The following is a 25,889-nucleotide window of genomic DNA, read 5'->3' as shown; positions in this document are numbered from 1 at the left end:
TTGCTGCGCTAAGTCGGCCCCATCGTCATAGACTAGCGTATGAACCACAGCGTCCATAGCCGCGGCACACTGCACGACATCATCAGGATCCTGACGTCAGGATCCTGGAAGATGTGGGTTAAACGAGTGCCCGTCCCATAGCGAGTCCAAAGGGCAACTGCTGATAATAGCGCTAGCGCGATGTCTACATCACGAGACAAAGGGGCACAACGATTGGTGGGACGTGCCGCCGCTGAGTATCGCAACACTTGTGAAAGAGGCATGGGCGGTGGTGAGGGGTATAACAATGGGCCATCCATCATCCGTTTTGACACTTGTGCTAAGGCACAACTGGCGGGAAACCGCCACGCGCATCAAGCCCAACCACCACGCACATGGAGCCAAAGTGAATGCTGATGATAGTTTTTTTCTACACGCGGACACGAGCCTAGGGAACCTAGCCCTTAACAGCTTCGCTGCAAAAATTCGCACCCATTCCACTCTGTGAATGTGGGTCACTAGCGAAGCTATTCGGTAGTACACACTACACACCGCATCCCCATACCAGGCGCGGAACATACGAACATTCAGTCCTTTCCGCAGGCGCGAGAATGTGGTGGCTTGTTGAATACCAGCTGTCACACCAAATGATCGATTCGCGCTACGGCTATAAGCGCTCCCTCGGCGCAGCCAAACTGAGTAGCTGGCTAAGTGAGGAGCTGGGGTAGCTGTCGAAAACGCATCACGTTCACGCTTCGCGACATCTCTAACGTTGCTAATCACCATCAAATCGCTCTCCAACCACAGTCTGTCGCACACCGCACAACTGAATCCGAAATGTTTGTCCAGAAAGTCTCTCTGAAATTTCGCGTACGAACCCTTGTGCTCGTTCAATTCACTGGCGTGGTATTTGCGTCGCTTCACCGCATTCTCCGCTTCGCGGCTCCCGCTTTCTGTGGAGTCTGTCGCTTACGGGCAGCCTCTCGGGCACGATCTTCGCTGCTACTCGCCACGCGTTTCCTAGCTTTCCTCTTGCTACGCCAGGTGTCAGCACATGCCTTGCAGGCTTCCTCCGCATCCTCATTGAGGGCGGTGCTATTAATATTGGGTGGTTGCTTAGTCTTGCTACGCCAGGCGTCAGCACATGCCTTACTGGTTTGCTTTGCCTCCTCATAGAGGGCGCTGGAGTTTTTATGCAGGAATATTGAAAATTTATGGGAGGGTAGACATATATGGCTACCCTCCCATACCTACGTGCATACATACGCTGTTTATATGTACGTAAGTGTCTTTTGTTGTTGTCATACCTAAAGATCCATGTTGCGGTCAAAGAGGTTCGTTCAAGAGCGACACATACACAGTGGCACATCGGCACATATTTTAGAGTGCTGCTCTTAGGTGCCCGTTCCTGCAGCGAGCGTCGGCGTTGTGCTTCGTAACCGAGCGAATGATGAAAGAGCGAACGCAGATGAAAGACGGCGAAAGCGAAGAGAGCGCGAGTAGGAAGGCGGTGGAGGAGGTTTGTTCGTCTGCCGCTGCTGCTAAAGGAGCTGCCTGAGAAGAGGCTTAGTGCCGCCGCCGACAGCACCCCGTGGTTCAGAATCAAATTCCTTGCTATGATATATCGTGAATTCAAAACACCTTAACAGCTGCGCTCGAAATTCGCATTAGGGTGTATCGTAATTGTCGGTGAAATTTTTAGACTCGTGATCGGTTAATGAAAATGACCATATACTGGCCAGATAGTAAATACAAAAACGTACGATTATGGTTCGCATTGAAATCTAAGCCAGAACTAAGTGTGTTAGATGGTAACGTCTCGACAGCTGCGCGCGCCTGTGGCCTTGCACACTTTCATTTGTCAAAGTGGCGTTTCTATACCCCGAATCTCTTTCGCGATTTCGTGCACACTGTGACGCGGTCGTGTACGCCTAACAAACATTGAGTTTTCTGTTAGATACTTCCAATGGGGGCGAAGTCTGCCTATAACGCTAGAAAAGCATGCGTGACTTTTGGAGGGATCGAACCTCGGTCTTCCAGCAAAGCAGCCCAATGTTCTAACAATTAGGCCACGATCGCACATAAGTTTCTCTCGTGCGAAAATCGGTCTTTGAAAGATCAGGCGCTGGGATATCCTACATATCCTAGAAAGATCAGGCGTTGGGATTTCTCGACGCTGGGATATCCTAGAACACCAGCGTCGCGAAAGACAGCGCAACCCCCCGCCACACCCTCAGTTAGGTCTAAGAGAAGCGTATTAGTGGCGCCGCCTGCAAACAAACACATACGCGCACCTACGGTTAAAACCATGCCGTCCACCCCACCGCATACGTGGGCACTTGCCCGTGGTGCGGAGGCAAGCCAACTCTCGCCCATATTACGTGGGAATGCGAGCTCAGGCCACCTAAAATTAATTAATACGTCTCGTATTCCGGCGCGAAAATCCACAACGGAGCATTGGGAGACCTGGCTCGCCAGCGAGGAAAAGGAGGCCCGTGTGGTGCTCCTCCACCAAGCACGGCGGGCTGCTGAGGCCAGTGGAGCTCTGGACTAGGGGTCCCATGCACCCACCTGCTTCCCCAACCCTTTCCTTATACAATAAGCCTTTTTCAATTCATTTCTTTGATTTATTAAAGCGATGGTGCGCTTGACGGTGTGTATTCTTTACAGTGAGGATATTTAGGCTGCGTTTGTTGTTTCGTTGCGCAATTCCTTAGAGAACAGAGCCGGCCGCCTGTACGTATGTAGGGGTAATACCGATCGCTATACGTATAAGGGGAGTTTATATATGTTTGCTGAACTGTTTTCACCTATATTCAGCGAGAATGTGCATTCAGGCCTCATTTCGGTGTTTGCGGCTAGAGTATGCAATGTACATTGTGGGGGGGGGGGGGAGTCGGCTTTCATTGCAGTGAGACTGTGACGGCGTAATTTAAGCTGCACGCTTCTGTCACCTACCCGATATTGTTTACACTATTGGCAACGATCTTACTCACTTACAGGTCAGTGGCATAAAAACTTGAAGTCTTTGTAACAAAATTACAGATTTAATTTGCCTGGCCCTCGTATGATTTCAGTGGGATCTATCATTTTACGGTGACCTCACTATATCCCACTCTACGCGATCTCCGAACGATATTTTTTCTCGCTCATGATGTTTTTGCTCGTCGCAGAGGCCGTTGACTACCAGCAGGTGAGCGCCGTGCCCTTGCGGCTGGAAACGCACGCGGGCGAAGACGTGGCGCTGTACGCCGCTGGACCCATGGCGCACATGGTGCACGGAGTCCTGGAGCAGCACGCGGTGGCCCACCTGGTAGACTACGCCACTTGCTTTGGGGACGGCGTCCGGCTTCGGTCGCGCTGTCTGGAGCAGGGGGCCTCTGCGGCAGCAGAGGCATCTTCGTCAGCCCGCATTGCCATCATTCTTGTATTATTGCTGGTGTCCTTGGCTGTGCTTCGGTAGAAAGACGCCGTGCCTGTGGACACCGCGTTGCAATTCTACGAAAAAAAAAAATACTGAAAAGACATCAGAAGAAAGAGCACCAGGAATGATCTAGGACGTCGATGTTATTCAAACAGCGTGCGTGTCGAGGCAGGCCTCGCAACCGTTTATATAAGCTCTCCATACGTAACGAGAGGCAGCTGCACGCTGCAGATGGATGAAGTGATCTTGTTTTCGCTCAGGGGCACTGAAATGAAAAGAAGCAGCGACAAATACAAGGTCATGTGTGACAACCGCTCGTCGAAGACGACGGGGCCTTTCAAAGACTGGATTCAGACACGGAGTAGCCGACGTTAAAGAAACAATTAGCTGATTATGGAGCTCCTCATGTGGGGCTTCCTCAGCGAGCAGTATTTCTCCCTGTTCTCTTTCCACACTTATGCAAATGAGCTTTAACGAGCTACCTTTAAATATGTGTTTTTCATGCCAGAAAAGCATTTGGCTTGTTTCTCAAAAAATAAAATAAAGAACAAGAAACGCCATCCTAATGTTTGACCCAACGGAAGGAAAGCTCGTTCATTAATTCGCTTATCCGTGTTGTACTGCAATCTACCGCCTTCTTCTGTATAAGAAAATCGCTGCATTTGAATACACAACACGTGATAAGGAAACGATGGACATTCCAAGCGTCAGATATTTTGCCATTCCTTGAAATTACACTTGCGTGACATCTCGGTCGACGCAAGCTATACGACGAGTTGGCAGTTCAAGGATGAATCCGGTGTGAGCGCGAGCGCCTTCGCTAGCACGGTGTTTCCGGAAGTGCCCAAGATTTTGAGCCCAGTAGTTTTGCGACCTGTGGTTTGCATTATTCCTCTACACTGCTTTGCTGGAGGCTTCGTTATTTACATTCGGGTTGCCATTACAATTGCAAAAGAGGAATATTGCCTGCCAAGCTTGCGAGACTACGCCTGTCTTGTACAACTGCATCGACATCACCATCGTTATTCTCAATTGCGGGGCCTGGTGCCGCTCTCTCCTCGTCGCTTTGGACCTGCCACTCTCAGCTTCCACAAGCATTCGAAAGCAGCGTGAATGCAGGAATGTCGTGTGACGGATTCGTCATGCGTAAAAATCATGGGCGTGTACAGCTAGCTTATTTGTTGTTAATTTTCATCACTAATGTACGCAGGTTGAGTGGCAATACAATGATCACTTTATTTTCAAAGCCTCGGTTTATAACGGTTTCCAATTCTTATAGAGCAGTAACTGGGACGGTGCTCCACAATTAAATGTCTTAAATAGGGGGCTGCGTGCTCCATTGGATGGTCGCTTTCGTCTACAGTTTATCCCGTAAGAAGGGTGGTCTCCGCAGTAACGAGGCCTTTCTCTTTAAAACAGCTACTTTCACGCAGTAAGATTTGAATGTAAAACTAATATAAGTATGACCTAGTGGTTGTAAAGTTAAAGTGGACCATCGTTGTATTCATTTTCTTTAGTTATCGGCGCGTGTCTTCACTGCTCGTTTGAATTGAATGTTGGGGAAGCTGCGTTGTCCGACATTTTACGAAACCTAGCACGTGTTGCGCAAGGTTGATGTTCGGGCTAGTGGTAATCCATGGTTAAGTACTCGCGTGCAACCAGGAAGTGATCAAGAAAACCCACTCACGCGTTCTTTGGCTATGCTGAAGTATTTAAATACGGATATTTAAGAGTAAGTACGCTGTCTCCTCGCTTGCAGCAGGTGAGCGTAGCGAGTGGTCAAAGCCAGCTCTTGTTCTCAAAATATCCCTTCCAGCGCCGCTGTATCTATTGAAGACAAGGTCTTCTTAACTGACTTCACACGGGCTTGGTGTATCTGGGATCTGGTTATCTTGTAACCAAAACCACTTCCAGAAGAAATGGCTGGTTAGGTGACTTCTAGGTGGCGTATGAAAATGAAAATGGTAACAAGTGATACCTGTACATGTCGATAAGACGTAGCAGTAGTCAGCAAGTAAGAATGTAACAAAAATGAGTGTAATCAGCCGTAAACGCGGTTGGATGCGAGTGCCTGAGTCGCTATCGCCCTCTGCCGTCCGTCACCCAGTGCCATCTAGCTTAACTGCAGCGTCCTCAGCCAGATGGCGCGAAGGGGCCGAGGTCGGGACGGGGGAGAGCTGGATCGGAGAAGCAGGGAGATCGGAGAGCAGCCGGCCGCGCGAATGCTTCGTCCGAGCCTTGGGCGTGTGTTTTGAAGAAGCTGCAAACACTCGGGGGTTACTAGGTCCTATGCCTCGCGGTAGCGTGAAAAAGTGTCAAACGCTGAGTGTCGACGTGAGTGTCAAACGCTAAAAAAAAAGAAAGGGTCAAGCAAGTGTTGACGCTAACAAGGCAAGGTCCACGTAATTGCGCGCGAAACACGATGTGTGACAACGATACGAAACGAATGAATAACTAAGATGAAAAGAACAACAGACAGAATCTAGAGATATAATGAAACTTGAATCATCAAATAATCTAAACCACCATTTACGCCGACCCTGTCTTTAATTAGCTTCCACACATGGTTGAACCTTTTTTTCTTGTGCAACTACCTTGTCTTGTGCGTACTAGTAAAAGCTTTGAGTGTACAGCATTTCATACGGAGTTTGATTCACTTGTTAATGGGCTGAATAACCAGTTGGGTTTGTTGTAAATACTTGCAATACGTTTTAACTACGATGCAGTAGATAATAATGCACATTTATATCGTGCTGGAGGGTGTATGGGCTAGATCCGCACAAAACTTCGACTTGTGATTGATGAGATGGCGATGAAGCTGAACATGAACATAACCGAGTATTCTAAGGTACGGGCTGAACAGGTAAAGCCGAAGCTCGTGATAGTACTCACTGAACTATTTTTGCGTGATATGTGATATAAGCTGTCACCAGTGTGCGAGTTAAGCTTAGAACGGTCTGGTATTATGCGGTAAATGTGACCGAAAAACTGCCGTAGATGGCTGCAGGGATGAAATAAATGCCTGAAGAGAAGCGTGTGAAATCGAGAGAAGGACGTAATGAATACCACACTTACAACCTTGATGTTTGACTATCAACTGAAAGGCGGGATTTCGCAAGCATATTTTGTATCTAAAGAAGAATGTCTTGTTTAAATATGTACATTCTGCGAAAGCAACAGCTTCCGTTTGTTAACTTGTAGCAGTATAATATACGTTGTTGGTGTGGATGGCTTCTTTTCATGCCTGTAAGTGTACCGTGGAAGTTGAAACCCCAGGAAACCAGGGACTTCTAATACATTTACAGGGTAGCCAGCCGGCCCTTACACTGGCTAGTCCCTTGTCTTTCCCTCTGATTTTACTATATTTCTGATACATTTACATTTGTCACCGTCAAGCTGTCATGCTCTTGTTCACCCTGTATTGTCTGTATGTTTGAGGAGAGCAAGTTTGTGTTGTTTGTTTGGACTGCCATGTTGGTGCAATGTGTCAGTACGTCCATTGCCATTCACTCTTTTATACGTCATTGAGGGAAACTTGCTCGCAGCCAAGCTGCATTGTTAGTTTCAACATGTTCAAGTTTTCGTCATATTTATGTAATACATATATTAAGCGCGCACTTCCATACTCCGTTTCAAACATCAGTTTCAACACTATGGAGGGTACAGACTCTTTGCAGTGGCAGCGCTCGCACTTAGAAATAGTTGGACGTTTTATTGCGATGGCAATTATATGGACACTACAGGCGCATTTCTGCCATCGGGGTCGCCCAGTTTCCGCATAAAGTCCAAGCGCGATAAAATCGTCGCCCCGCGCCGTACGCTGTATCTGCGAGTGAAAGCGTGTGAGGGTGAGCCGGCGATTGCTGCTCGATATCGCGCACGCAGGGGAGCGAAGTGAGAAGGAAGCGTGCCGTCTCCCGTCGCGCGCAAGGCTCCGGGGGAGGGAAGGGGGTGGGGTTCTACTCCGCGTGGTCGGGGCGGCCGCGCCCGCCCGCCCGGGCCGCTGTATCTTGTAAGCCATCGCGACGGGACAGAGTGCGCCGTGCGCGGTTTTTTCGCGGCTTAGTTCGCGTTGATGCGAGACGCAGCACGAAGGTCAATTCGCTCTCTTCCGCTGCCGCGCTTCCTCACTCCACCGTTTTGACAGCGAGTTCCCGCGGTCATCGAGTGAGATGTGTTCATGTTTGCTTGTGTGCGCGTGACACCATGCTTGTGAATTTAGTTAGTGTACCAATGTTTACAAGTTTATAACGGCCGATAAAACTACTGTCATATAGCTGTCTACTAATTTGCTATCGCAATCGATGCTTCGCCTTTCGGGCAGAACTGCGACTTTTTTTTTTTACCGCAATGTGCGAAACTGTTTTTAAATAGACTCAGCATTGAATGAAAAAAACTTTAATCCTTAGAAACAAACAAACTGTGTGTATACGGCTGCTAATGCACCATTTTAGATCAATTTGCTTTTCGCGGTTTTTCTTTTCGGGGTTTTTATTTGCAGCCCATCACGGCAGCCTCATGTGCATGCTCGCGCGAGCAAACGCCGTTGGCGCGAGGCGAAGCATCGACGGAACGCGCGGAGTGATGAATTTTCGTTACCGACCTTCTTGCGTAGCATCCACAACGTTGCACCTGATGTCTGAAATGGAGTACAATGATCAGTGAAACCAACGACATAGAAAACCAGTTGTGCGCTGTCCGCCAAAGTTTGCACTCGCTAAGAGGCAGACTTGCAGTACGCGAGGTGGCCGAGATGGCACTGCTCTGTTCAAGCACCGTTCTTGAAGTCATTCTTACAACACAAAACTACATGAAATTTCTAATGTGTTAAGTTGTTTTCAACTGCGTTAAATATACTGGCAGCAACTAATATACAGGCTCATGCATGTTGCCCGTGGTATATATTTCTTTAGCATAACTGCAGGCTTTTTTACAGAGAACAAAACAGCAGCGTATGGCAAGGCCACGGGATGAGCTACGCATTAGTGGTGCGTCTTGTATTCTGGTATTGCTAATTACAATGAAGTCTAGGGGTGTCGAACATACTTGTTTGTAGCATCGCACATTGGTCGTTGAGAAAGACGGTCGCTGGTTTCAATGGTCGCCGTATGTCATGAGTTAAAAAGGTACAAACACACGGTCCGCCTGCAAAGCAGTGTGTCACCACATTCTGTTGGCGTCATGGCGTTATTGCAAGTTGTGTGTGGTCCTGTGCATGCATGAACTTATGGATGTGACTAAAACGTTTTGTTTGTCTCTTTCTGTGCTCTGCTGAGTTGTCTCATCCTTTCGCTGGTGACATTGAGTGCACACTCTAAGAACAAGTGACGAATAACTGCTGGGCTAGTTATAGTTAGCCTTACCAGATTGTTAGAGTATATTAGCCCAAAAAAAGGTGAAAAGTTGGGAACATAGAAATAGAGGCGCGCACTACAGCGCTCGATTTTGTCTGTTGCTTTATATTTTTCTTTTGTGCGCTGATTCGGCTTGACAGTTACGAAGAACGCTCTAGGCGGGGATATCAGCTCGCCTATTAATTACCTACATTTCGGATAGTTGTCATTATCGTCGATCGAGTGATAACTGTCCTAAATGTAGGTAATTTCGTGACTTATCAAATTGGTTGTACTTCATGGGGGTGGGGGAAAGGGGAAGGGGAGGCTCTGGAGAACTTCCGAAACTGAAAGTAAATATGGGGCAAGCCATGTAAGCTACTCTCCAAATTGCCAGCACGCGCACGTCCTTTGTTTTCAGAGTGCACGTTTCCAGTTGTGCCTTAAGCGTTTTCTTCTGTGATTCAATCGCTTTCCTCGAGTCTTGCGAGCCTTGAAAAAGGACTCGCACACAGTGCCTTTCAAGCGCATGTTGAAAATAAAAGCTGCTTCAATGTCAGACATCTCTCTTTTTCTTATTATTTCACAAATATACTTGTAAGAACGCTCAACAGTTACGTATTATATGAATTCTATAGTAACCGTTATGAGCATGTGTATAGAATTCACGATATTGAAAGCAGTGTAATTTAATAGGAGCAAAGTGCAAGAATTGTTTAGAAGAGAGGGTTAACTTTGCCAGTCCTTTTCAAGCCCCGAGCAACAATATAGTTCTGAATTGAAACGAATGCGTATATATATTTCGTGTCGCACAGAGGGTCTACACATTGAGTCGTTAAAAAAACGTTGCTGTCCGATAGGACATGAGCGCCCAACGATTCAGACGATCTTGCTTAATATTCTACTTCGTCACGCAACAAAAGCACGCGCCAAAAGCAAACCTGAGAAAAAGAATCGAGGAAGTCCTGGCCTATGCCGTCTGGTGTTGTTCAGTGTCCACATGCAGGACCTGAACTTGCATGAAGTTACATCTGAGCACTGTAGAATAATGGCGGCTGTGTCTCGGCATCGTTGACTCCACAACGAAAAGCTCACTACTGCTTGAGACTTGACAAAGTATCCGAGGTGCGATTAGGGAACTGTACTTGAAACACATGTCTGCTGTACATATCGAGGTATTAAAAGGGAAATTGCTGGTTTTACCGTTTTTAAATTTCACCTCGGCGCTGTGAGTGAGCTAACTGAAAATGTTCAGCTTCTACGGCCTTCGCGCGCAGAACCTGCGTTTTGGAGCTACTGCGTGGGTGATCGGTGGTAGAATCTGGACGCGATATGAAGCCGTACTTGAAACTGTAATTGCCCCAAAGCCTGGAGAGGTTGAAAATAATAGTGCTTCTTACTCCACCAGCCTTCACAGCGCTAGACTTGCAACAGTAACTCTGCCACAGTGTGCATCGGAAGATCTTGTCCCTGTCGCATACTGAGCTCGAAACATTTAAGGAGTGGGCGAATATTCGAAATGTTGAATACGAATCGAATACTACACGCTAACTATCTGTTTTCATGTTCGAAAATAAACTGTTCCATATTTTCGGATATCTAAACTGACCATAGATTTCGTAACAAGCAAACTGTAAAGTTCGATTACTATTCTCCGTCTGCTAGACAAAGTATCGCAAATTATCCAAGTTGGGACAAGGACAAAAGTTCTCTAAGAAATGCAGCGGCGTTGTTCTCCGACAGCAACTGCGTATTTCGCGACCACGCGCATGGGGAACCGACGATCGTGGTTCAATCTCGCGCGCGCAGGGAGGGAAGCGGGGCGGCAGTGAAGGGGGCGGCGTTCTATTCGGACGCGCCAACTGCGTACTTTGCGCGGTCGCGCGTAGTCGCGCGCCTTATCTTGAAAGCGGTCTGCAGGCGGCTCATACCTTTGTGCGTTCGTGTTCTAGTCGCTCAGCTTGCGTTGAAGCGATAGACAGCACGAAGGTCACTTCGCTCGCTGCTCCCGCCGCGCTTCCTCACGCCAGCGTTTTGACCGTGAGTGTCCGCGGTCATCAAGTGTGATATGTTCATGTTTGCCTGTGCGCGCTGACACCATGCTTGTTAATTTAGTCAGTAAGCGAATGTTTCCAAGTTTACACGGACGATAAAATTACTATCCTTAGTTCGTATAGCAATCTACTAATTTGCTATCACAATCGATGCGCCGCCTTTCAGGCGAATCTGGGGCTTTTTTTCCGACAACCATTTGTCTACAACCTTCGAAAAGGTAGCCATACTACAGCCATTCTTTCTTAGAAGGTTTGCTTGCTACCAGGCTCTAAAGTTCATGAGAGGTTATTGGGGCAGTTATAAATTACAATTAGTGTTCTTCTAAGAAAAACTGATCATTCGTTCCTGACAGGTGTCTTTCGTGCACTAGTCAGTGCGCGTGCAAGCGTGGTACCTTATACCGAATTAAATATTTCTGCTGTAAGTATATGTGTTAGCACCTGACGATTCGATATTCGATGCTTACTATCGGTGTTCCATTCGTATTCGAAAAAGTTGGTATTTGCCCAGAAAAGATAATGGTGTCTTACATCACAACGGGCAAACAGACAAGGGCGAAAATGGATTAATAGGAGCGCTGGTCTGTCTCTTTTCCTCCTTCTTTGGTTGCGCGTTGCGATATGTAATACCATATGGAACACCAACTACCTGGTTTCGCAACGTGCCCCACGTACTATACATCTAGGCGCCATGACATGCAGTTTCCTCTGTGATTTGCCCTCGTATACGTTTCGTAACAGTGGGCATGCGCTTAACAATGTTACATGTGGGCAGTATAATGCAGTCTTTAAATGACAAAGGGCTCCGGGCTTAAGCATTTTTGAACGGCCACATGGTACGGCAAGCGCTTTCGCTTGTCTCTAGGCGCTACGAATGTCCAGGAGTACGGCCCTCTATGACGATGTTTAACTTTATGTTAGATGTCTCATATGGTTAGCGTGATTTTATTCCCGACTACTTTTGTCACATAGGAGATCTCCTTTATATTTATTTGGTGTTGAGCATATTTTGCGACGTACAGCCGTTCGGCGTTTGGTAAATCAGCGGTAAGCGCGACAGGCTTTGGTTCTGGTGCAGACCACGTGGTACGCGATCCGAATTCCTTTGCGCAAGAAAACGCGTGCAAGCTTTCTTTTCGCTTTTGCCTCAAAGGCCGCTACGCGCCCAGAGTTTCTCGCGAGAACTCCGACCAGAAAAAGGAGATTACTGCGATGCCAACAGTGTTAGCGCATTAAACCTTCTCAAGCCGAGAAAATGTCGCAAAAAATGCTTAAATTATCATTACCTGGTTCTTGGACCGATATATCTCCAAAATTCGTGCATAGCGTGTATATAACCGAGCGCATGAACATGACATGGCTAAACGAGGAAGAAGGAAGTTATTGATTTACGTAGGCGCGCGTACTTTTATATTTGCTGTAACGATAAAAAATTTTGCCACCCAGTTCGTGGACTATCTCACGCAGTGTGTTTGCGCCATTAAATAAGGCATCATCATCATCATTCCACTCAAAACATCGCAGACCCCAAAAGTTACCAACGGCGATTGTATTGGAAAACATTGGACTAGTTGGCGGTTGTGTGAATGTATTTCAGCAAAGTATTTTTCTCGTAAAATATTTGTTGGTGACGTAAGCAATCTCTGAAGTTTTCGCGAAGAAGCAAAAGTTAGTTTGAGGTTAAGTTTTTTAATCACGTGTGAAACTAGGTACAATTACAAATCGTCATAGGTGACGTCATAGGTGAACAGATTTATGAATTTTACGCGTTTAATTGGCTCAGTGAAGAAGCAAGAAACTGTGCGTTTACAGAATTTCTTTTGCATGAAAGTCGTAAACGTTTCGGCCACAATATTTTTTACTATATTTAGCCGTTGCTATAACTTATGCTAAAAATAATGTTCGACAATGAAATCGGGTACTTTTTTCCGAAAACTACTTCCGAATTTGGCTAAAAGTCACTTTTCGCCGATGTTCAGACCTCAATTAAGCCTTAAGAACTTCCGGATATATAAAATACGTGAACATTATACGCACCAGCCTTTCATCTTGTGACCTAGAAACTTTAATTCGAGTAAATGATGTTTGAGGCGACAAAAAAAAAAAAGAAAATAAAGAAAAAAAACACATTTCAAGTCACTTGGGCTACTGAGTTGGCGTAAGAGGTCAGTTATTTAGAGTTAGATAGATAGACTTAAAACGGCTGAAGCAGGCAAAAAATGCTAATCGCATTAACACTGGCCAGTTGCATGCACCTAAACTTCACGTACGCGTACGTGACGCCGGCGGTCAAAAGGGTGCGCCCAGTTGTAAATATTTACTCTAACCTCTCTCCCTGTTATTTTACTCACCCTCCCTCCTCTCCAATGCTGACCGCGGTTCAGGTGTCAGCAAACTGCGCAAGACAGTTGCTGCAGGCAGTAGTAATAAATAAAATATTAAAATAAAATAAATATTAATATTATTAATATTAATATTATTATTATTAATAAATATTAATAAAATAAATAAAATAATAGAAATAAACCAATTACTCCCAATGATGATGTCAAGGGTAAAGCTCTGGTAGCTGTGGTATTATTCAAGTGGTCATTCCTACGAGATAAAGCCGTGAAAGACAGATTTAAACCTTTATCACAAGAACAAACGGTATCGCCTCAAAATTGCTTAAATAGCTGAACAAGCTGGTAGGGATTTGTACGCCTACCTTTTGATTCAATTTTCTGAGAGCCCACTTGTGCTTGCCCACCGGAGCGCTTACAAACCACCAGTGGGATGTATACCATTGCTTAGCCTCGTCTGTTGCGTTGCTTAAGTTGTTTGTCCAAGACCGGCATATCGAAACTTGCGAACCGAGTCAGATGGTGTGTGAAAACTGCCACAAGCTGCTGGCGTGACCGGGAGATAGCGAAGAGCTGTCCACCACGGTACCGTAATCCTGTGGTGTATGCCTTTTCTCATCGCCTGTTACGGGCGTGATTGTTAACAGCACTGCCGTCTCTGACATTGCAACTGTACACCGTGGGAGCTTATAATTCACAGAGAAGAATGGAACTGACCTGGAAAGCATCCGTAATCTCATATTGTTTTGCGTGGCGCGCATACAGTGAACAATGGGTCAAAAGAGTGATAGGGGCGGGTCGGACTTCTGCGAAGTATTTCACATTCGGACACAACTCGCAAACAAATACAAACACGCATCAAAACAGCATTTATAACGGTATTTATTTTCACATTCCACTTTTCTTTGTTTCTGAAATATCGCCATAACATTTTGTTCTTCAAATCAATAATATGACGCAGGCAGGAAGTTCGAAAACAATTTGAGAAGGCCAGCCTGCACTTAGTTCAGCGACGACATGTGCCATTTGTCGCATAAATTTTACCGGGACAAAGCACTGGCGACCTCGCCGGACACGAAGAAATAATTATGGCGTCGCGGTCCAAGGTGCTGGGCTGACGTAAAATGTAAAAAAAAGCATTTATGCGTCTCTATTGGTCTACGTCGAGAAATGTTGATCGGAGACGACAACCATGGCGACGCCAAAAAGGTTTGAGTGCAGATCGACAGCGAGCCGTTTGTCGGAACTTTTTCAGGAGAAATTACAATACAATCATTCCGAATATTTACTCCCGTATTCAGAAATGCATCTCAATTTGAAGCCCATGCTTTACTTGATTTATATGACGCCTGGCATGAACGTGCTAAAGACGCTCATTGAATTTCCTTCGGCGTGGTCACGACAGGCGTGATTTAAATCAAGTCAAGCATGGGCTTCAAGTTATGATGAATTTATGAATACGGGGGTTAAAGCTCAGTACAACGACAAGTAAAGGTAAAATATATAGAACATGCAACGCGTGAAATGCGCGAATAATCTTGCAATCTGTTTCTTGGTTTGTTATTACGCCTCAAAATGTTAGAATCGCTTAATTAATATATGTGTTGCATCGCCCATGTTGTACAGATGAAGTTAAATTCGCATGGTGAACATAGTTAATGTCGTCATCGTTTTTATATTCTGATGGATGTCGGTGGAGTGGCGTGGAATCAGTTTTACTTGACGCTTGCCCACTGGGGATACTCGTTGACCTTGAACACGTAGGCGCCCCACGTGTTGATGGCGATGATCTCTGTTGAGATGCAGATTATGTTCATGATGAATCCCGGTCCAGCCTTGTGTGTGCAACAGGTCACGCAGTGAGTCGTGCAAGGGAGGGAAAAAAGATGAGGTAAGGAGATAAGAACCAAAAGAGGGGAATAAGGTGAAAATACATGACAAGCTTTCACTACTGAAGAGAGGAGGCAGCAGGCAAAATTACGGCGCAAGGGAATGAAACAATCACCAGAAACAGTGATTGGCTGGTTGATTGATTCAGCGATGGTGTTTAACGCCACAAAGCAAGCAAACAAGGAGCAACGAGAGACGGTCATTAGGAAGGTGTCCCGATAAACTTTGACCACATGGGGTTATGTAACGTCCACCACAGGTAAAGTAAACAAAATGTTTGTATTACACGCCCCGATTGAATTGCGGACGCTGCCACAGGAAAGGGAAAGAACACGGCCACAACTTATACAGATCACAGACAAACGGGGTCAGATACAGACAAACGGGCACAGTAATGGCAGAACGAGGAGTAGATGGCTACGGTGACTTTCGCCACATTGAAGAACAAACTGATAAAAGTAAGCGCTAAAATATGGGCCACATCTCATATGCCCGTATAGCGACAATTTCACGGCATTGGTGTCTCTCAAATAAATAAATAAATAAATAAATAAATAAATAAATAAATAAATAAATAAATAAATAAATAAATTTAATGTGTTTTCGTGGAATGTGACGGCAGCGCCACCGCATCTGCGCATCGTCATGTTCTGCAGCTTAGCTACTCTAAGCTGCACGAACGTGGAAGTTTGCGACACTAGGCAGCGTGGTCAGCAGTGATTTTCTCCCTTAGTTCCCTTTTCTTAATTTATTTTAAATTTATTTCCTTAATTTAATAACCAAGCAATACATTAGTTTTTCTATTCATTTCTCGGATCGGCTGATTACAGCCGTGGCGGGAGAATTCACAGCTTGTAGAGGGGGACACGAAGTGCGACAGAAGAATTGGAAGTTTCGTCCGTTCATGGCACATATTTTGCCCCCGTAGTAACCTCAGTGTAGCAAAATCAAAACTCTTACAGGGAAGATGCGAGGTTCTCCAATTATGCGAGTTATGTACACCGTGTTGAATTTGCCCAGTTTTGAACCGTCCACGGATAGCCGAAGGAGATAGCGCGAGCAACGTGCTCCAGAACGATCGAGGGTTTAAACGGCTTGTCTGACCCGAGTTGTAATCACGGTGTCACGCCATAACATCAAATGGTGGCAGTGACATTTCATTGTCGTATCGCAGTTCGACGCTTAAAACGCCGAAGACAAATGTGACGTTGTCTGCCAGCACTACCTGTATGACACATCACGTAGCAGGAATGAAATAGCCAAACTAGGTCAATTTTTTCTAACTTCACCCAACCTGGAAGCTGATTTTTCATCATATACTTGGTACAGCAGTGATGAGTTTCGCGTAGTCCCTAATATTTGATTCGTAACATTACGAGCACAAAGAGTCCCTTGAAAAATTTAACGTAATGACCAACGGTGAGTTGCCGTTCAAATACTACTTATATCATTCAGCTGTACACATAGTAGAAAGGGTTGTAATTTACTTACGTTACTGAAATTACGCGCTAAAGTGAGTTATCTGTTAATTTAGCGCACACAGCTCCCCTGAAAAGCACATGGTGGATAATTCTTAACTACGAAGAGCAATGTGCCTCCATAACAAATCCCGGCCATGTCGTAGGAAAACCTACTTGGAAGGCACGTATTCAAGAAAAGACTAAGCACCTCGAGTAAGTAAATGTCTAAAAAGTGACACGTTGCAGCAGTGCCTGGTAAGCTTACAAAGGCCATAAACATCTATGCACGAGCGTTTTTTACCATGGCAAGTATAGGCTCAACCATTCGCCGTGGCTTCACGTTATTTTGCCATATCTGGGCATTCTGTGAAATCGAGCTTCGAGTTATTGAAACGAATACTTCGATCCGAAGGCAAATAGAATGGTCCAAATTCGACATTTAGTGTATTCGCACATAACCTCAAAGAAGACGAGCGTGCAAAGTGCCGCAGGTGTATTCGGACGCACCATTTCGCAAGCGGTCATGTGGCCCATGTGGTAGACGATAGCATTGGGTGGCGTCGCAGCTGGCAGCATGAACGCGAACGAACACCCGATGGTCGTGGGAATGCTGAAGTAGAGCGGGTTGATTCGCCGGTGTAAGGCATTCTCGAGCACCACCGGTAGCATGAGTTTGCAGATGGCCGCGTTGCTCGTCAGTTCGGTCAGCACCGAGGCGATGATGCACAGCAGCACCACCATCATCCAGTCCGGCACCGGGTCCAAGAGCTCCAGGCCTACCACCATGAGGTCCGATAGGCCAGACTTCTGCGCGAAGGAAGCGGCGCGATTGCGCGCGCGAGCTCACCCTCGTATTGTAGAAAGTCGCTACACTTAACACTCCATCTCGGTTAGATGACCTTAAGATGATAATGATTATGACGACTTATTGGCGTCCCTTTGATACGGGGCGTTGACACGCACTTTCTGCTATCTATCTATCTATCTATCTATCTATCTATCTATCTATCTATCTATCTATCTATCTATCTATCTATCTATCTATCTATCTATCTATCTATCTATCTATCTATCTATCTATCTATCTATCTATCTATCTATCTATCTATCTATCTATCTATCTATCTATCTATCTATCTATCTATCTATCTATCTATCTATCTATCTATCTATCTATCTATCTATCTATCTATCTATCTATCTATCTATCTATCTATCTATCTATCTATCTATCTATCTATCTATCTATCTATCTCCATTTTCCCCACCTACCTGGATCACTGGGTACCCAGTGGCCGAATGGGTAGCACATCGCGCTGCCGTGCTGAGGTGACAGGGTTCGAAATCAACCATGCGAAACAACTTGGGCCACTGAGTATGTGGCAAGGTCTACATATTTGCCGCTCTTCACTCTATGACGCCGACATGGGCCACTGTAGATACGGGACTGGGTAGGAACCGCTGTTCAATGAAAAGTCTTTGACGCCAACTTGGAGCACAGTGGGTATGTACCACTCGGTCTATGCTGGTCTTAAATAAGCCTCCTTGATGGGCAACCTGGTTCGCTCTGTATGCGCCAGTATGCGTGTGGCGCTCTTCAATGAACGTCTTTGACGCCAACTTTGGTTACTAGGTACGTGCCAATGGGAATGTGCCGCTCTACAATGACTAAAAAAACCCCTAAAATTTATCGTATGCTGAGCGGTATCGAACGCGCGTCTCAAGGATTCCTCAAACACAGCAACGCGATGCTTTAACAGGCTACGGCACAAATGGACAGCGTATGGACCACTTTTAACAGCGAAGCTGTTTAAGCTAGCCGCAGTTTGTGGCGCGTAGCCGTGGTAGCCATAGCAACACAGAGAAAAAACACCGCATATCCACGGGGTGAATGATGATGAGTGGGCGAAGCTCCGGCGGGACTCATCGGTAAACCGTGAATCTCTCGTGTAATTCGCCCAGTCTCGCCACACTAAATCGAACGATTGACTTCCACCAATGACACGCGCCATATGTGACGTCATTCCTATTTTATAACAGCGCCCTTCATTATAATTGCACCATCTCCCGCTTAAGGGGACGCTAGCACAAACGCGTTAGAAACGTGCAGTACTCTCTAGTAAGGGGGAGAGGCCACAGCGTCTTACGCAGCCGTTTACACATGCCGGAACGTGCACCGCGTTTGCCGACGCCATCACATGACTGCTGAGAGAGTATAACCCCCGTATTCATAAACGCTCCTCGACTTGAACTTGACTTGCCACCACTACAGTGTACTAGAAGTACCACCGCTACAGTGTACTAGAAGTACACTGTACCACCGCCTTGGGCAGCGCGTTCGAAACGCGTTGAAGGCGGTGGCAAGTCAAGTTCAAGTCGAGGAGCGTTTATGAATACGGGGGTAAGGCGGAGAGGCCACAGCGTCTTACACCAGCTTCTTACACGGGCCGTAACGCGCTAGCACAAACGCGTTAGAAACGCGCAGTCTTTCGTTAATGTTGGGTATTTATTGTCATCGTGGTGCGTGTGTCCGTGTGCGCTTCGTGGCGTAGTGGTTAGCGCCGCGCGTTCGGAAGCGAGGGGCCCCTGGTTCGATTCCGCACTACGGACACAACTTTCGGAAATTTTTTTCATAAAAGTAGACGTGGCTACCTACTACGACGACTACTACTACTACTACACAGGAGGGACAGACCCACACCCTAAGGAGCTTCGCCCCTAAAAGAAAGAAGAAGAGACCGCGTGCATGCGCATGCGGTATCCTCCTCGCCAGCTGCCTGCCTTCCCGACTCCTGCCTCTCTTCTCTCCGCGGCGGGCTCAGCCACAAGAAAAAAAAAAAAAAAGGGCGACAGCTTGCACTACGTCGTGTAAAGCTCAAGACACAGCGAAGCTGGCCGATTGATATCGAGCGGCTAGCCTTCAACGCGTTCGGCGTCGGCAAGCAGCAGCGTTCTTGGCACTCTACCAAACTTGGTTAGCCTGCCTGCGTTTGTGGCATGCCAGGAGCGCTGTCGCTCGTAGGCGCCCACGCGTCCAGCGCTAGTCACGCGAAATGTCGCGAAAGGGAAGGTACCTCCGAAAATGATCGCTCGAGAATACCTTCCTACATGCGTAGTTAAGTTAAACCAAGCTAAGACTTAGCAGCAACCAAGTTCATACCTAGTAGTAGCAGCCAGTAAGCTTCGCTGTGCCTTAACTTTGCGAGACCGAGTGCAAACTTGCCTGATTTTTCAATGAACCGTCTTTCACGCGAACGCTTCAGCGAGCTGCGCCATGAATGCACAGGGTATGCACCGCGCTTTAATGAACCGCTCGCCATTGGGTTACTGAGAATGTGCCACTGAGTGTGCGGCAGGCGATGCAACAATTGTCAGCGTTCGCAAGGCAGCGGCGCGCCACGCTACTGCTCTCGGAGGCCACGCGCGGGCTTCTCGGCAGCTACACCAGATGGCACAGCGTGTCCAGAAAGAAGCGAGAGAGAGAGAGAGGAGCCCGGTTGTCGCACGATGCGATTGTCGGCGTTGGCACGCAGAGACCACGCATTTCGGAGGCCACGCACAAGCTTCACGGAGGTGGCGCTAGATGCCCCCGAGTGCTTTTGTGCGTATAAGTGCGACATAAGACTACCGCTGCAGCACACGACTCATACATAACGTGTTTCATACGACGGAAATACGTTGTGTCGCTATATCGATTTAATGCTAAACGCATTACCGTCGACAATCATCGTGAGACGGGTTCCACCAAATTTTCGCACCAATACTCCAAACACATCTTGCTTGTCTCTACTGTTGACCGGTTAATGCGGCCACTGCGATCGAACCCTGCGAGCTCGAGCTGAGGAGCGCAACGCCATAGAGACTGAGCTAACGCGGCGGATGGAGGCAGCGATCACGCGTGTCGCAAACCCGCATTGGATATGCGGGTATGAGCCAGGGACAAGAAAGAATTTTTGCTGAAGCAGACACTTGCCTCGTTCTGCTACGAATATTTGCGCCGGTACGTTTTTGTCCTTAGGCGACCAGCTCGAGTCTCAAATAGCAAGACACTGCCATGCGAGCTATGGTACAGATTTCACGTTCTAAATTCTTTCGTGTCATTCATGTAAATTTTAGTTTTTCTTTTTTCTTTTTTTTAGAGCGAAGCTGTATATAGCTATATTCTGGCGGATCGCGTCCGCGGACAAAACGCGTAGAACACATTTCGGCGTTGAAAATTCGCGTCTCGTTCACTTGGTATATACCAAAATTGGCATGGAAGGGTGCGATTGTTTGAATGACATGACTGATAGGTCGTGACATCAATAACTTCACATGCTCGTCGTTACGTCACGATTAACGATGATAAAATCACGTGTGGCGCATACCCACATATCGCATTGGACATGCGGGTATGGATAAAGAAAGAAAGAAAGAAACCAAGAAGGAACGAAAGAAATGTGCTTCAATGCATAAAACAGCATTTTCCTCAAAAAGTTAACTGGGACGCCCTTGGATTTCGTTGGACACTTTGGAAATTAATATCTCGAAACTGGTTCAGTCCTGAGAATTCGTTCCAAGTGGATACGCCTTGCGACCTCAGCGGCTATAATTCTTAGATCGAAATATGTGCCGCAAAATAATAAATTAAAAAGTTAATTAGCGCAATCATGTTAATTATTCATTTAGGCGTTTTGATTTCTCGTGGAAGTAATGGTCGCCTCATCGAGTAGTTTAGATCAAGGATTATAATTGTGCTATCTGCCACAGGCAATTTTAAAAATTTGGTGCAGCTAAAATGAAACACCCTGTAGATCTACGCACTTTATCATAAGGAAGTAAATGATACATCATCGGCTTAAAAAGGAGAAACAAGGTTCACTCTTACACAAGTGTTAAACACAACGGCCATTGCCGCCGGCCCATGTGCACGGCAACATCAGGAACAGAAAGGCTTGACGTCAGCTCTCTTGCCAAGTTCTCTGGAAAGTTCTCCTTCGACAATTTTTACTCGGGAACCAAAGGCTGTGTTACAAAACCACCTGTAAACTACGTACTGCGTCAATAACACAAAATAAAATCGAATCTAGAAAGCGAAAATCGGCTCGCGATCATCCAGTACATCGGCTAGAATTAAATATACGGAAAAGCGTCAGTATACCGTGGACGCGTCAGCGATGGTCATGCCGCCGCAGATGAGCAAGATGGTGCCCCAATTCACGTGGTCGGACACCTCGTCCCAGGTGATGATACCCAGCTCGCCCTGTCCGAGGACGTTGCTCTCCCGGGGCACCACGAACAGCATGGTCATCACCACAATCATGGGCACCGACGACTTGATCATCCTGGGTACGTGTAACCACGCCCGTGAGCCACAAACGCGAGACATTCTCTGCTGATTCAGTTGTATGGCGCCGAGCAGCCCGACAACGCATATCTCGAGCGATCGCCAAGCCACGGAACCTACACATCTATTGTGCCGTTAACCTCCGAGAAGCCTCGGAAAGAAATGTCAACGCGCAGAGCGGGAGGTAATATACCGAGCGCAACCGGTAATCAAGGTTTTCCCCAACGCTTCCTCAATTGTAGAGATGTCCGAAGTCGACGCTAATCCAATATAGTCACAGGAAGCATGGACCAATAGAGGACCAGTGTGTGGCCAAAGTGGCACAGCGTGGGACACACATGTACGCCATGTGCTGTGCTTCTTGGGAAGTCTTGAAGAACCTGGACTCAACCTTTGACGTTTGTGCTACATTGGTGCCACTCATGGCAAGAATTATTTGAAAAAACAACAACAACCAACCTTTAACATATGCCCACTGCAGAATAACGGCCATTGATTTCCAAATGCTCATGTCCTGCGTGAGTCAACTCCATGCTATGCCTATAATTTTCACAGTCCCATTAGGCTACCTATAAAGCTTCAGTTTTCGGCTGCGGTTCCACACCCTTGATACTCATTCTATAAATCTAACAGACGAACAGTTATTACAGGCCACCTACTGCTTCATGACCTGCACCATGACCTCTGGTCCTTCCTCTAAATCTCCAATAGAGTATCATATTCCAGTTTGCTCTTTGCTCCTACTAGAGACGGGCAAAAAGAATGCTGTAGACTCTAATTGATGAAGTAAGACTTGATTATCTCAAGCAGGCTATGTGACTGTTAATCACCGCCCAGTTCCAGAGGTGATGCCATTAGAAAACGTCAGAAATCATCTTTGGTAAAGTTTTATATCTGAGAAAGCCCGCATAGCTTGGCGCTACAGCCAGGTGAATAGCAATTTGCCCTTTCACGTTTAACATTTAATCAATCACGACGAGGATCCGTTTAGGGAGGAAGATGACGGATGTTTGTGGCAACACTGCTCCCTTTGAGTAGCATGCACACGATCCCTTCCCCTAAGGGGAAAATCTCACTAGTATTCAAGCCCTCATTGCTTTTTATCACGTATTCTAAAGCGTTTCTGCCGTCGACACAACACATTGGCTCAAAAAAGAAAAACAAAACAAAAACGCAGTGGCGGTGCCGTCCTCTTAAGAAGTGGTGACTACTTCAGTTACAACGTTGTCGATAACCACTGTAGAGTAACCATAGAGTGGTCACTAGAGTCACTGAATAAGAAATATGGGTCAGAATGGGTGGCACGACACACGCCAGGTATATTTGTCTCTTGTGCTGCGTTGCGCCAATAGTTCGCTCTAGTGTATTGTTACAACACCGCCTGAGGAGCAGGAAAGCAGCGCGAAACCTTCTATCGCTTTCAATGGATCGCCCTTTCGATCGAAACCGGCAATATTTGTTTCAAGAAACTAATCCAACTTATATAGATTTCATTGTTGCCCTGAGTGCCACCGTAAAATATCAATAAAAGCAACACAATTTTTTTCTCGGCTGGTGTAAAATTTATTGAATACTAACCGCATTGGTCTGCCGGAAAATAAACTGTTGATAACTCGCACAGAAAACGATTGTCAAATGTATCCCTTTTTAATATCGCACCCAAGACGCAACTCGGTTACGTCAGCGGGGCGTCACTGATTTTAAGGTGCTTGAACGCGTTTTGGCCGCTGTTGTAGGTATCAAAACTGTTCTGAAAACAGGACAAATTTGAGTCTACGGCTCTTTTAGAATGCCCTATACAAATCTAGTGATTCCTAGCTGACATTGGTAAAATTGAGGACGTCTCATGTAGCTGTTGCGGGAATATAAGAAGTCTACCGATACTATAGAAGTCACACTATCAAGCACACGCTAAGGGAGGCGAGCAGGCATCTCCTCCTCAAGCCCGGCCGTGGCTGCGCTGGTAGGCGCGGCTGAGCGCATACGCGGCCCGCGCGCCATGTCATCTATGTAGTCTACGGTGCGTGCAATGAGAAATTTACTAATAATTGTCATTGTAAGTGTAACTTACGAATACTACTCTATTGGTAAATTACACTTCTAGATAAATATAAGGCCCCTTGCAATGAAATTTAACCTAGGCTAAATTGGTTATATAAATGAGTAGTATTTACGTACAATTGATGCAATCGGGGCCAAGCTGCAGGACTGGTAATTGTCTGTTTCGACTTTATAACAGCCTTTAATAACGCCAAAGCAGACGACGCGTTCGTCTAGTAGTAGCGAGTACTACTAGACGCAAGTACTACAAGATATATGACGCAAGTACCAGACTATTGCCTCCGAGATTTTCAGTGCGCCCCCCCCGCGCCGCCTGAAATCGTAGGTCATGCCGAGTAGCCACGCTGATTCACTTAACGGGGAAGAAAAAAAGAAAGAAAAAGAGGAATAGAGAGAAAAAAACATAAACAAACTGGAAAAAAGAGAACATTCAAAATGTCATCTCTGCACTTCTTGAATAGGTTTGTCTAAATGTGGCGATAATGACGTGTTTCGGCTCTATCAATCGCTTCCGACGCGTGCAGTTCGCAAAAGCATAACCTCCGAAATCGGAGTTTGTTGCTAGAGGAAAGGCGTCGCTGGGGCGTCGATTTGGACGCCACCTGTAACGTGCGGGTAGTTGCTTTCCTAGAAACTGCGTACTTGTTGTGGGGCAAGGCGTCGCTCCAGCCGGGGATGAAGTGCGGCTTCTGAGTGAAGGTGAGCATGATCATCAACGTCAACAGGAAAGTGACCACCGACTCGGAAAATCTGTCGAGAAAAAAAAAGAAAGTGGAATGAAGGAAGTGAGGAAATGGTGGTCGAACTACTGTCTCTCGAATCCACACTCCCTTAAATTAATCTTGTCCCACACAGGCTCCACAAAAGTGGAATGTTCCACTTCAGTGGAGCATTCAGGTTTTACGAGTAGACCACCTTTACGAGTATCAGCTTATATGCTGTTTTAAACACGATATGATTAAGGGTATTACTCATATCAGAAACATTGCAAGCTTGCAACAGAATCCAGCTTTTCTCCTGAATCGGTACACTGAACACTGGGCAGTTCCGCGCCCACGCACAAATCGTGCCAAAGTGTTACATTTGCTTTTATTTGTTTTTACCCAAATCTTTTTCTGCAATCCTGCTTGCACGTCATCATAGTGAGTCAGTAGTTTCAAATCAGAGCAGTTTGTTCATATCAGACCCGCATGGAAATTATTGCTTACCTTGACTGCTAGGCTTGCGCCACCTGTAGCATCATCATCATCGTCATCGTTATAAGAAATATCATCATCATCATGCTACAAGCGGGGCAAGCCAGGTAAGCAATAATTTCCATCCGGGCCTGCTATGCACAAACTGCTCTGATTTGGTCACCATCATCATTACCGCCACCACCGCCATCGCCACCACCCAAAGATAACATTTCCTGGAGTTTTTTTTTTCTTCCACTGCCTCGCGGAAAAGCGCTCACCGTGACTCGGAAGGAAGCTGTACTAATAATAGATAATAACATATCGTGATAATTAGAGATGTTTGAGCGCAGGAGCTCCGTCAATCGTTTCAACTTACGTGATGTGGCCGAGTTCGTCGCAGCGCTTAATCACTTCCTTCATGATTTGCTGCTCCCCGTCTCGGCTGGTGGTAGACTTCGTCCCTTCCTCCCTAAAATGAAACGCGCGTCAGGTTTGATACTTTTTTTTTACGTGGCATGGAATCACGTGCCGCAGAATCGGCGCGCCCACTTTCGTAGTTTGTCGTGAGCTGTGTGTTACACAGACAAAGAAGGAAGGACGACACAAACAAAAGTATACAGAAGCGCTAACGGCCAAGTCTTCGTGTTATTCGTGACCAATGGTATATTTTATACATACTGGTAAACGCGTGCTATGGGATTTTTTTGCGAACATTCCAAGTCAAAGAAGGTTTCGTGAAGGCTGGAAGGGCAGTGTGGTCGTACAGCGCAGTTTGGAAACGGGTCATTTATTGGGAAAGAGATGAGCCAACAGGAAATAGAAATTTTGGAAGCGTTCCGCAT

The 25,889-nt window shown here is 46.4% G+C and overlaps 1 protein-coding gene and 1 pseudogene across 1 annotated transcript; one reads left to right on the top strand and one right to left on the bottom strand.

Moving 5' to 3' along the window:
* Window positions 1-9,297, top strand: part of LOC119445999 (alkaline phosphatase, tissue-nonspecific isozyme-like) — an 87,243-nt pseudogene extending 77,946 nt beyond the window's left edge.
* Window positions 9,298-14,847: 5,550 nt separating this feature from the next.
* On the bottom strand, window positions 14,848-25,491 carry LOC119444105 (solute carrier family 13 member 2). Its single transcript, XM_037708586.2, has 5 exons — window positions 25,424-25,491; window positions 24,512-24,619; window positions 21,623-21,806; window positions 16,990-17,289; window positions 14,848-14,967 (listed from the first exon to the last, which is right to left on the bottom strand). Exons 1-5 carry the CDS (start codon window positions 25,465-25,467, stop codon window positions 14,848-14,850), a joined length of 756 nt encoding a protein of 251 aa, XP_037564514.1. The 5' UTR covers window positions 25,468-25,491.
* Between the last annotated feature and the right edge of the window lie 398 nt (window positions 25,492-25,889).

The sequence above is a fragment of the Dermacentor silvarum genome, chromosome 3, assembly GCF_013339745.2.
Source record: "Dermacentor silvarum isolate Dsil-2018 chromosome 3, BIME_Dsil_1.4, whole genome shotgun sequence".
NCBI lineage: Eukaryota > Metazoa > Arthropoda > Arachnida > Ixodida > Ixodidae > Dermacentor > Dermacentor silvarum.
Note: the sequence above shows the minus strand (reverse complement) of the source record. Positions and strands in the feature narration are given on the sequence as shown.

Coding starts and splice junctions, on each gene's coding strand:
- LOC119444105 (XM_037708586.2), bottom strand. CDS start 25,467: ATGAAGGAAGTGATTAAGCGCTGCGACGAACTCGGCCACATCAC. Junction 17,290..21,622: donor CCATCGCTGACGCGTCCACG/GTATACTGACGC, acceptor TCCTTCGCGCAG/AAGTCTGGCCTATCGGACCT. Junction 14,968..16,989: donor ACATGACCGCTTGCGAAATG/GTGCGTCCGAAT, acceptor TGCACACACAAG/GCTGGACCGGGATTCATCAT.